At 41.0% G+C, this 12823-nt stretch overlaps 1 protein-coding gene across 6 annotated transcripts in view; it reads left to right on the forward strand.

Annotated features, from left to right (window-relative positions):
* Positions 1-12823, forward strand: part of atp8a1 (ATPase phospholipid transporting 8A1) — a 146386-nt gene that overhangs the window by 113989 nt on the left and 19574 nt on the right. For all 6 annotated transcript variants that reach the window (XM_054739252.2, XM_015949802.3, XM_015949820.3 and 3 more), the window contains 6 exons: positions 1959-2033; positions 3237-3359; positions 8013-8091; positions 9131-9192; positions 9388-9444; positions 11831-11938. In XM_054739252.2, the coding sequence (XP_054595227.1) occupies positions 1959-2033; positions 3237-3359; positions 8013-8091; positions 9131-9192; positions 9388-9444; positions 11831-11938 (504 nt within the window). The remainder of the gene's footprint in view (positions 1-1958; positions 2034-3236; positions 3360-8012; positions 8092-9130; positions 9193-9387; positions 9445-11830; positions 11939-12823) is intronic.

A 12823-nucleotide genomic window follows, 5' to 3' on the forward strand; every position in this document is an offset into this window, starting at 1 on the left:
GAGGTTTATCCAATCAGAGCATTGTGGTTCCTTATTTAACTGTACTTCAAAAGTGATTTCACAAAATGTGGGATCCCTGATGGAGCTTGAGCTGGGACCTGTGTTGGTTGGGTGTGGCTGGGTCTGGGCACACATTCATAAAGACAAGACTCGTCTGCAGCCGTGAACCCCCACTACCACCATTTGTTTTCATGCACACACTCTCACAATGCAGTGGGACAGGCCAGTGTGCAGACTGGTATTGGACGTGCTGACAGTGGCAGCGGCGGGTGGGGCTGTCAAACAGTCTTTGTCCCAATCTGAGAATTTGTAGCAGTTCATGCCTTCATAATGATGTTAAATGAAGCAAGGAAATTCTTGGTAGGCCATGGCCAAAAACACAGCTCCCCTTATGTTCTCTTGACAGTTTTGGCATGAGTAAAAGCCTGCCTGGATCGCAAAGCATCAGACCGAGGTGCAAAGTTGGATTAGCAGCTTGCAGATATTTCAGGGTTAGTGGTCAGTTTCACTGCAGAGTGTCTCAGATAAATCAGTTCTGCAACAATAAATATTAATTAAGAGTGTGCTGCTGTCCTTCTGTTCTGTAGCTTGTTTTATGTTCAGCCCCCCAAGTTGGAGTGATTAGCCTGATTTACACTCAACACATGGTTTGTATTACTTTTTTCTGTCCTGACACACTCTTTTTTGAGATTACCTAGTGACTCTGGTCATGCGACTATGTTCATTGAATTCTCACAGTGGTAGGTGTTATAATAAGAATTTAAAGCTGCAATATCAAATCTGCAAAATAAGCAAGCTTTTAAACACAAACACGGTCATGGAACTCTCACCCCTCTTGTCTACCCCAACCTGCAATAAACCAGAGAGTGCTAAATACAAGTCGTGGTTTTTAGGTCCAAACATCTTTTGTTGTCTGTGACTTTAAGTGGTGTTTTTCTTTTTGGGACATTAGTAGTTTGTTCTAAAGTAGAAATGGCAGCAGCCGACTGTTTCTCATTCTCTGACATTAATGAGTGGAGAACCTCTCACAGCACTGGTGTTCTGTTGCAAAATGCATGAGTGCATAACGAGTGGAGGACCCAGGTAAATGTGGAAGTGCTGTGTTTCAATGAGACGGACAATCGGATGGCCCAATATTTTTTAATTTTTACAATAAATTCATAGCTGTAATATGTTAGAACGTTGTTAAAAGGCATGGGAACAGTTTTAAGCTAGCTACTTTTGCAGATTTGCCATTGTAGCTTTAAGTGAGATGTGTGTGTAATTCATAGATTAAGAGGTTGGGGAGTCCTGTTCACGTCTACTGTTTGTTGTTCTGATTGGTCCAATTTTGACCCCTATTACTTCCTTCAGTTGGAGGTTTTCCTTAGTCTGACATGTTAGTTACAGGTCACCACTTCAAACCAAACCACATTAATATCAAATTTTACTGCATCATTCATATTTACATGGAATATTTATTTTTATTAAGCTAAACTAAAGCAAACATCATTGGAATATCCATCACATTAGAAGTAATTTGGGATATATTTGTTTGAGCAGTTTTCTCTTTTATATGTACAAATTATGAGTGATAAATCTTGCTGCTTCTTGAGTTTTATGTCTTTAGTCGACAATAAAGAATGTAGTGTGGCAGAAAAATGGGTTTTAGGTCTGTTAACTTGATGATCCTGTCTCAGGTCTGATAACATTTTCCACTCATCCTCACTATCACTCATAGAAATTGTGTAGGTATTCATCAAAACCTCCACAGGTACAAATTCAGATACAGACTTGTACAGATTCTAATGGCAGCATTAGAAATAACAGTATAGCACATTTATTATCATCAAAGCCTTTCCTGTGAAAGAAAAATAACAGAAATTTTAAATTATTATGAGATGGTTTTTGCAGTTCCAGCATGTTGTTATATTGCCCTGACTCGTGTGATTTATTTTATCCTTTTTTGTCTTCCTCAGATTTGGTTTGCCTTCGTTAATGGCTTCTCTGGACAGATTCTGTTTGAACGTTGGTGTATCGGCTTGTATAATGTGGTGAGTATCCACTGATTAACTGTAGGACCCTAAACTTATTCCTTTTTTGCACCAGTGTGGCATTTACCTCAAGGAATATTTCTTTGTTATTTATGACCAGATGTCAAGTCCGTACTCCCTCTGTACCCTGAGCTATGTGGTGAATGTCAAAGAGCAACAGCTTTGCTTGAGCCATAGAGTGCAGTTTGTAAAATCAGCCCTGTTAGATTTTTTTAAAGAATAGGAAGACCAGCGCAGCAAGTGATCTGGCCGTTGATTTTGGGAGTCCCACAGGGCAGCGTAACAGGACCACTCCTAATGAACTCATATTTCATATCTGTCACAAATTAAATGGCAAGAAAAAAAGCATGCTCATGTGGCTACATGGAGTTCACATTTATCATATGCATCAAAGCACGCTCCACTCTGTCAACAAAAATGGATGGAAGCAATTTATGCAACGAACTGTCGGTCAATGTGGGCGTCCTGCCTTTTTTTATCAGTTACATAATAAACCACAACCCAGAATAATCACTGCTCCACGTAAGGGACAGAATAGAGTTCACTCTGTTTTTCACACTATTCCCAGAGCTGCAGACATTCCTCTGGCTCAGTGGGAGTCTGTTGGAAGCAGTGGTCTAAATCCACCCCATCAATAGAGATCTTCCTGGGCTTGGTTGTGGATAAGAAAGGAGCCCAATGGAGCATGTCCTGTTGGCCCGCTGGTCCTACAAACTGGTGCCTGTAGCCTCCCACTCCAGATGGGCCTGTGGGGATCTCACACCAACTGCTTCCCCAGTCACACAATACCATCACTCTGCTTTCAGCAGCTGCCATATAGCATATTACAACATCTCTAAAAAATCACACTTCATCTAAACCCAAACACTTGCTTCTTAGTCCAGAACATTGCAGATGTTCATTGGAGGGTAAGCTTTGCATATGAATAGACTGAAAGCATGACAAATCTAAATAAGAAGCCCCGAAGGGTTAATGGTCAGTGGTGTTCAATAACCAAACAGAAGAATACGGTAAGTACATTTAACAGAACAACAATAAAACCTGTGGCGGTTGTGGGAATGAGCAGGCATCTGTTAACTTTAACATTAAAATCAGGTTTTGAATCAGTCTTTAGTGTTTGAGTCAGATTCTAATAAAAAGACCCAAATCCTTACATTAATTTGAATTAAAATATTATGTTTTTGTGCTTTTTCTCTCATTCAGATCTTCACTGCGTTACCCCCTCTCACCCTGGGAATATTTGAACGCTCTTGTAGGAAAGAGAATATGCTGAAATACCCAGAACTCTATAAAACCTCTCAGAATGCAATGGGTTTTAATACCAAGGTAATCTTTTTTGTCATTTCATTTTTATCTTTTAAAACCAAATGTTTTGGAGCACATTTCACTTTATTACCTTCATCTATTCCATGCTCTCTTCTTTATTGATATTAGTTTATCAAGTATTTCCTACTTTAGCACAATGTTGCTCTTTAGTACTCTGGTTTTAGTATTCAGCTGACCTTGGTGACAACATTGACCTTGAAACATTTTACTTCTTGAGAATAAGTCTCCACTAGATTCACAAAGAGGACAACAGCTCCTGCTTCTAAAATCAGTTCCCATCATATTAATGGTAAATGGCCTGTATTTGATATAGCGCCTTCTAGAGTCCTGGAACCCCCCAGGGCGCTTTACAACACAATCAGTCATTCATCCATACACACATTCACACACTGGTGGGGATGAGCTACGATGTAGCCACAGCTGCCCTGGGGCGCACTGGCAGAGGCGAGGCTGCCGAGCACTGGCACCATTGGTCCCTCCGACCACCACCAGCAGGCAATGTGGGTTAAGTGTCTTGCCCAAGGACACAGCGACAGGCTGAGCGGGGCTCGAACCTGCAACCTTCCGATTGCGGGGCGAGCATTTAACTCCTGTGCCACCGTCGCCCCATATTAATGATGGGAGATGTTCCTGAAGTGGAGTTTATCTTCCATCTCAGTGATCTGGCCAGTGTGGTTTGTATGTTGTGGCCTGGTTTGGCGTGTTCTGATGGGTCTGGTTGTGGGAGCTGTCTGTTAGCTTCCCCTGCTGGTAATGAAGCCATCTGCTTCTTTCTCCATGCTGAGCCACAGACTCCTGGACCCTCCTCACAGGCGTGGAGACCTGGTTACCACCATTTGGATGTGGATTAAAGGCAGATTGGCCATGGTGGTCAGTGGCTCAGAAGGTCAAATTGGTTTGGGTAAGCAGCAGAAAGAATGAGTGAGGAGGTAATGAGGAGCACGCTGTCATTCTGTGACAGCATTTGTCGCGGAAAACTATACAATTTGTTTAAGGAAGGGCGCTGTTTGTTCTGAGGCCAAGGCTATCAGATCACGTTTAACCCGGGTGGAGCCGAGTGTTCCACATTAGGCTGACTTCCTTCTGTTAACAAACCTTCTGTTTGGTTTGAAAGTCACTATAGATGTACATCAAACCTTTAGTCCTCAGGTGATACTTAAAAATACAAATCCTCCATAATTCTAATGATAAAGACTCAAACATCCAGTTGGTCAACATAAAAATAATAAACACAATATCTGAGTATATTAAAGAATATTAAAATATTCACACAGTTAGAATATTATATTTGGATAATTTGTAAAACCTTTGTAATAATTATACACTATGTTAAATGAACAATGTGTAGTTCTGGAAATATCCATCAAAATGTTGTTGAAAATGTGTTAAATGATGCCCAGTTGTTGAAAAATATTGGCGGCTTTGTAACATATAAACATCATATAAAAATCATTTCTAAAAAATACATGGGAGCGGGTCTTAGTCTCTGGGCGGCACCATATTAGACACCATGTTTCTCTCTACAGGAGCCTGTGAGGACAACACGCATTTACGGATTTGTAACAGAGGAATGCAAAACTTTCTCCATTCATAAACATTGGTGTTTTACACATTTTCCTCTTCACTCATTGCCAGTGATGAAAGGGAGTCTGGTGACCTTGTTATTTTGCTGGAAGTTGCACTCCCAGGGATTTTGTCCCTAATGGCCATCCATTGGTAAACAGAAAAATACAGCTTGCTTGCAATAATTTAGATATGTACTGTCCCTATCTGTGTTGCCAGTAACACGTTACTCTAAAATGACCATTTCTTTCAGTTTAGCAATCTAACGCATTGCTATTTCCATATCAGGAGTCAAATAAAAGTTACTTGTCCAAGACACTATGCGTTAGTGGTTACTATTTTTTTGTAGCCGTTTTTGTGATTTGCAAAGATGGTAAAATCAGTGACAAAAATAGTAAGCAAGACACATGTAATGTACCATTGGTCAAATTTTCACCAACAAATTGACCAGAAATGAACTTTCATTTGCAGACACAAACACACCATCTGGCTGCCCCAAAACAGAAAACTGCTCCAGTCCTGAGACATAACATTCTCAGTCAAGGTCTCATGCAGACGAAACGTGTTCATCCTCACTCTGATGATTAAGTTCAACCTCCTCAAAATTCCTAAGGGACTTTACAACTTATGGGTTGAAATAATCAAATGTGTTAAATGAATAAGGTGATTAAATCAAATGTTTGAGTAATCTGTGCCTTAATCAATGATAGGTTTAAAAAGAATATCTTTCATTTTGAAAACTGGTACGTTACACACATGTAACCAACAACAGCATGTATACTGTATTCAGAACAAGCAGCATATTGAGCTGCTGAATGACCGAACAGCACCGCGTTCCCTTTCCTTGAAATGGAACCGATACTCGCGGAGCTAAATTAACACCAATCAAACATAGCTGCTTGTTTAAGCTGTTTGAGAAGCAAATTAAGATGGACTTTCCATTATTAATTCTTTAGAATATTTTATTAAGTATTTCTTGTCAAAGAACCGAGTTATTCGTCTGATAGTTAGAAGCAAATGAACCTCACTTTTGTTTGGGCCACATTTTCCAAGACCCATAAATGATGACTCGGGCAGGTCAGCAAGTTGTTTTTGCTGGCCTGTCCCCTCTTTTCCTGAGATATTTTCCTTACAGCTGGCCCGAGGCGAGGCGAGAAAATCCAGCAGGAATTTGGCCCCTTGAAACTTGTCTCTGCACCCCCTGGCTCTTTTGTACACAACAGATACTGTCTTCGTCAATTAAAGCTGTTTGTGTTGAAGTTTGAGCAGGGAGAGGCTTGGGGTGTTGTAGACTCAAGGCGGGGGGGCTACAGCTTTGTCTCTCATTCATTTTTAATTACATATTCAGGGCACTTATGTTACCAAAATAAACAGTCCGCTGATTCAGCCTTAATAATGCCTGCTGTCTAGCAGCAACTATCCCCCGTTTTAAGCTCGTTTCCCCCTTCTTACCACACTCATTCATAAAGAAGTGGAAAGGAGCGGGCAGCTCTGGAAATATTTGGCTCCATATTAATTACAGCCTTTCATGTGTTCTGCTTTTTTTGGCGATTATGACTTTTACAAAGGGCCAAATCTTCACAGGACAGAACAGCCATTCATTCAGAGTGGATCCTTAGTGAAAAAGGAAAGGAGATACCTTGGTGGATTGAGAGCTGAAGGGAACAGTCCCACTGTGACAAATTAATATAAACCTTTGATTTAATTAGCATTCATTAATGGGGAAAGGAAACTGGGATTAGTTTGTTCCCCTGTGGTGTTCAGGACGGCATTAGCCGACACAGAGCTGAGCTTGTCAGCATGAGGCTAATTGGCATAAACGTGTGATTGTAACATTATTTAATACATGTTCAAACATAGAGTTGGAGAAGTGGGGGGGGGGGGGGGGGGTTACCCCTCGCTCTGTGGATTGGATTTTGTGTACACAACGGGAGGGTGAGGTAATCCAGGGTGGGGGATGCTTGTGTGGGATTTTGTTTAGTCAGTAGGAAAGGTGATGAGGTTGTGCCTCTGAGGTCAAACTATACTAAAAAAACAACGTTGTTTTAAATTTATTACAAATCTTTCCCTTTACCGTACATTTTCCTACCTTACTCTGCATTTTTCTTCCTGATCACTCCCAATTCCTGGCAGGATATATGGAATAACCTTAAAGCAATGTAAAAAAAAATTGCTTAAAATACAAAAAAACTTTATAAAACCTGTAAAACTTGGAGTTTTCGAGTCACACACTTGTGACGAATAAGTTTTGCGTTTCAATGAAAAGTTTGCTGAAAAGCCCCCCCCCCCCAATTAAAAAAATCCTGCTTGCTAGCAACCGTTTCATGGTACTTCCTGACGCACTGGCAGCACGCTTTCTGAGTTTGACAGATTTTCGGCCCTCAGAATTAACACCACAGTCTGGGTCAGGAACTAGCGGGGGCACAAGTGCGAAGCGCTTTCTGGCCCAATAGATTTCACGGCTGTTTCATGCTACATTGCTCATTAGTGTTTTGTTTGGCTCTGGCACTGCATAAAGTAAGTTTGAACTTAGGTGGTTTGGATGGGGTGGGGGTACATTTGAATAGACACATACTCACAGACTTTTAATTACCATAAAAACAGCTTCATTCCTGTCTCATCGGTCAGTCATTCTGTGTGTTTCTTGACTCGCTTAAACCTAACTGTTATTTATTACAGCAAAGGTTAAAAAATTGGGATGAAAGCGCTGAAGTGTAAGGAGTGGAGATCCTTCCCTCGCTCCGTACATGTTAAATCAGTTTGATAGTGTTTAAATATACATTTTATATTGATGTTGTCCACTTACCTTTCATTGCTAATACACATACCGGCAGCTTCTCTCTCCCTCGCACTCACAGAGGATATACAACGTGTCTGTCAGCGGGGTGGCCATTGAGAGAGGAGGCCCCGACAAAACCGCCACTTAGCCCAGCGCTGGGTTGGCACAAAGGGTCCAGGTCAGGGGTCACCTGGAAAGCTGGAGCTCCCCGCACCCTTTCACATGCAGTTTTTTTCTTCTCACTTTGTCTCTGCCCCCTCCTCCTCCCTCTTCTCCCCCCACCTCCTTACCCTCCATCTTCTGTTTTGCAGGTCTTCTGGGCCCATTGTCTGAACGGACTCTTCCACTCAGTCATTCTCTTCTGGTTCCCCCTTAAAGCCTTCCAGCACGGTTAGTGGCTCCTGGAGATTCTTCCACCTCTCCCAGTGGATAAAAGAGGAAAACGGTCAAACACACATACTTTGTCTTAATTACTGCTCTCTTCAACTGTCCCGTCTCGAATTGCAAACATGTGGTGTCTCCGGTCTGAGCAACGTGCAGTAACTAGCATAACTGCATGTTTCCACCGGTGCAATTACAGGCACATCATTTTTCATCATTTTGCACCTTGTAGATGAGTCTGTTACGTCAGTTGATACGCAAATCTGGTGTTTTATAATATTTAAATAAGTGTATGTTTAATTTGTGAGACCTTTAGCTGTGTGTGTGTGTGTGTGTGCGTGCGCGCGCGTGCGTGTGCACAAAGAGACTAGGCATCCTTAAGCCTGTGAGTGTTGGCTGGCCAGAGCTAAGGACCACACAAGTTTGGGTCTGCTTTCCAAACAAAGGCACCAAACCCCTTCACTCTGACTGACGGGCTGTCAGCAAAGCCTCAGCACACACTAGATGTGACCAGCCGGAAGTGAAAGAAAACGGAGCCTCTACCTCTTTGTCTCTTCACATTTTCACGCTGTTTATAATTTAACCACAACCCAAACTCACAGCGACGGTCTGAAACCAAGCTTCTGTGTGTTTATTTTCATCTTATTTGGCAATATAGGTCCCATTTTTACTGGCCACATAAATAACCATTTTTCTGCTGAAAGATATCGGTTCACTCTGGTGTAGGAATGATTTAGTCAAGACGTTTACTTTCTGACCCTTAAGACTTAACATCAGTTCTTTTTTCCAGCTCTAGTTTATTATAGGTCCTTCACTGTAGAAAAGACTAGATTAATATTCCAACTTTACTCAATCGTCAGTGATGGAAGGAACATTTGACTGTGATTTTCTCTTTAACTGTTCTTCTCTGGGCGTCTAACCGTCTAACAATGCAGTTCCCACTGTGATGCACTTAAAATAATATCCAGTGCGTGCTGTGAGAAACATTGAGAGATGCAGAAAATACAACAACATCCCTAAAAGCTTGCGTTGCTGATTCTCTTAACAGATACAGTGTTTGGCAGCGGACAAACTCCAGACTATCTCCTGTTAGGCAACATGGTTTACACAGTAAGTGCATCGGTCTATGTGTTGAGTTCACTTGTCCAGTTTCTGCTGAATAAACACCAGATGTACTTTCATTTCTTGGGCTTTCCCTTTGATAACAGAAATAGGAAACTTTATTCTAAAAGTGATCAAAGTAGAATGAAAACACAAGTTAAAAATGTGAGCAGTTGAATGATGATGTGGTGTGTACCTCTGCAGTTTGTGGTCATCACAGTTTGTCTTAAAGCTGGGGTTGAGACGTCATCCTGGACCATGGTAAGTTATGGACTCTTCCTGTAATTGTGTTGGATCTGTCCTTTTAAGTAGCCGTTGATGCTTGTGATATGTTTTACATCCTCTCCTTAACTCTGCATCATTTTATTGGTTTGTTCCCAGTTGGTTTGTAACTGTTAAACCAGGACAGCGTATGGAAAGTTAGTCAAGTTTTAAGGATGCGCCTGTTTAAGCTTTTAAGCCCAGATGATAAAAACTACAGGTCATCATTATTGAAATAAAGCATTTTAAAAGATTTGGAAGCATTATTTCTGTCAATTGTTTCCCCGCTTTAATAATATCGATTGTTGTTGATTTTCTTATGATTGTAAAGTTCAATTAGTCCCCTTTAATGAAGGATTTGTCTAGTAAAGACGGTGCTTCTGTGGAAAGAGCAACATAGCTAAGTTTGTTAACATTATTCCCAAAATGTCTGTCAAAATCTCTTAAAAATTCTAACGTTGGTCTTCAGATTTGTTTTTGGTTGCGTGGTAGATTGCAGGATTGCACTTTTTTTTTGTTCCCACCAAAATAAGAGAACAACACAACATATTGTTTATATTTACAGCTATTAATTTCACAGTCCAGGATGTCAGCTTAGCTCTTCTTCCTTTTGCTGGTCATACTTTGCAGTGAAGTACCATCCCATTCATCTGAGTGAAGCTGTTTAAGGTCAACCAGTGTGGTGGTGGTTGTTCCAGCTCAGCGATTCCGCATGTCTTTGTCCAAGACAGGCCTGCCCCCCCAACCTCAACTTCTACCAGCATGCACACATTAAAAGTGATTCATTACAAACATTTGCTTGCAAAAAATAAAAATCATTTGTATAGTTTTGTACATATTCTCCTTGTTTTAGACTTTAGTGTGTGTTATTGGGATTTTATAAATGTAATATTTACAAATATAAATATGACCTTCCAACCTCAGCACTGGTGAAATTATGACAACCCCTGGTGATTGCTAGTGAACTCCCTTGGAGTGTTGCGGACCCTAGGTTGGGAACCATTGTTATAGGTTGTATAAATGAATCCCAGAATATTAGTAAATTGTGCCAAAGTTCATTTGTGTCATAATAATAATAATAATACATTTTATTTATAATGCGCTTTAAATTACAGAAGTAACCTCAAAGTGCTACAGAGTATAGGGGACAGGTATAAGGTACACTAGCTAGTTAAAAACACAGTTAAAATTTCAGGATACTATCAAGTATGGAAAATAAAAACAGTCCCCAGAAGTACATAAAACCCATCTAAAAAGTCATTACAGTAGATGCAAACAACAAGTAAAAACAACACAATAAAGTAAAACACTCAGGTTGTTGTGCATTAAAAAGCCTTATTAAACAAAAGGGTCTTGAGGCCTTTTTTGAAAAGCTCCACAGATTGTGTGGCCCTTCGAAACTCTGGGAGAGAATTCCAAAATTGAGGGGCCACTGCCTTGAAGGACCTGTCTCCCATAGTGGAGAGTTTAGTCAGTGGTTGGTGTGAAGAGGTGGTAGAGCAGATGGTTCTTGTGGCAGTGTGTGGGATGAGAAGTTCGCTCAGATAGGCAGGAGCAGTTCCATGGATGCACTGGTGAGTAAGAAGGCCAATTTTGTACTGAACTCCATATTGGATGGGCAGCCAGTGAAGTGATCTCAGAACTGGAGTGATATGATCGTATTAGACTGAGAGACCATCGAAAGCAGTGAACCTCAACGGGCCACATCTGGCCCGCCAGACCTCTCCGCCTGGGCACCCACAATCCTTTGGGCCGTAATGCCCCCCAATGGGGGACTTTGAAGTTTAGCTGCAAAGTTAACCTCCCAAATATCAATAATTGTTTATGCTCTCCAAACACAACTAAAACTACAATGAAAACAGTTTAGATGGAAAACAAAACCATTTTAAATATCAAAAAGTCAAGATGCAATAATACTTGAACTTTATTTTAGAAGAGCATCTGTCCCTCTTGCTGTCTGCTGGGAAAAAACTCTTGACAAAAACAACTAATGCTGCCACTCCGAATCTGAACACCAACGGTTTTCTTAAAAGGACAAAAGTGGCAAGGACCCAAACACACAAGTACTGTCAATCAGGTGCCAGTCTGAACACCTGTGACTGCTTCATACCTGGCAGTTCTCACAGCTCAAAACAACAGGGAATACCAAAAGAATGTACAAAAAAAAAAACCACAGTTTATTTTTTCTTCTTTGGGAAAAATTTGGTTTTGGTTCCACGGCACCACCATGCTTCTCGTCCATTATTCAAGAAGAGGAACGATTGGCTAAAATATTGTTTCCAATTTCTGTGAGAAGAATAATAAATGTGATGGACTAATATAACATCAGCATGATAATTCAACATAAGAGAGACATTTAAATATCTACTTTTCTGTTCTCCAACAGTTCAGTCACATTGCCATCTGGGGAAGCATCATCCTCTGGGTGGTGTTTTTTCTTATCTACTCCTCTCTGTGGCCAATCATAACGCTGGCACCCGACATGTCAGGCGAGGTAAACACACACACACAAACACACCATCTTTTTCTCAGCGCTATAACTCTGTGACGCCGATAGACCCGTAGCACCCTATTCCGTTTCTTCTGACAAGCGCTGGTGGGAAAGTTTAGAAAACTCTTTCTAAGTAGAGCCAGAGGAGCCTAAACTTTCAGACTTCTGGCTTGTGTTGCATAATGACTTAATTGGGCTAATTTTCCCCAGTGTTTGTGTTGCATTTCCCTCCCTCGGCTCTGAGTATCCACAGGTGACACTGAAATAATGACGTCTGCTAATTAAACCGAGACAAATGAGGTCAACAGATGTCATGAAAACCCGCAACTCTCATAATCAGAAACCGAGTAAAAAAAAAACCTCCACGGTTCATTAAATGAACATTGGGGTGTTGGACTGCAGCTGTCCAATAAGTGATGAAAACTACTATTTTGGATAAATTCTTGGATAAAGAAGTAATTGAAAGCAAGATATTTTTAAATTGACAGATTTTTTTGTTACATTTTTAAAATACAGTTGACTTATTTTTACTCCCAGCACATGTTCTGTTTCTGTGTGCAACACTGCAGCAGTATTTTGGCTTCGTGTACATGTGCATTTGTGTGTTCTGGACATTTGCATGTGAGTGACCTAATCCCATAACAACATGCACATGAGCTGCTTTTTTCCCTCTCTCTCGCTCAGTCCCTTCCTTTATCAAACACACTACCAACAGGTATGTTAGCTCCATCATGTCTCCTGTTTGGACAGCCTGCTGCTTTCATCCATCCCCTGTAGCACTTTACTGAAGACAGTAATGGTGTCCTGTGGGTAGGTGGTAACTCTATGCCCAGCTCTAATTTGGGATGCCAGTTTATCATCAAACAGCGACACATCCCTCCGAAACCC

Source organism: Nothobranchius furzeri, chromosome 1, assembly GCF_043380555.1.
Source record: "Nothobranchius furzeri strain GRZ-AD chromosome 1, NfurGRZ-RIMD1, whole genome shotgun sequence".
Classification (NCBI taxonomy): domain Eukaryota; kingdom Metazoa; phylum Chordata; class Actinopteri; order Cyprinodontiformes; family Nothobranchiidae; genus Nothobranchius; species Nothobranchius furzeri.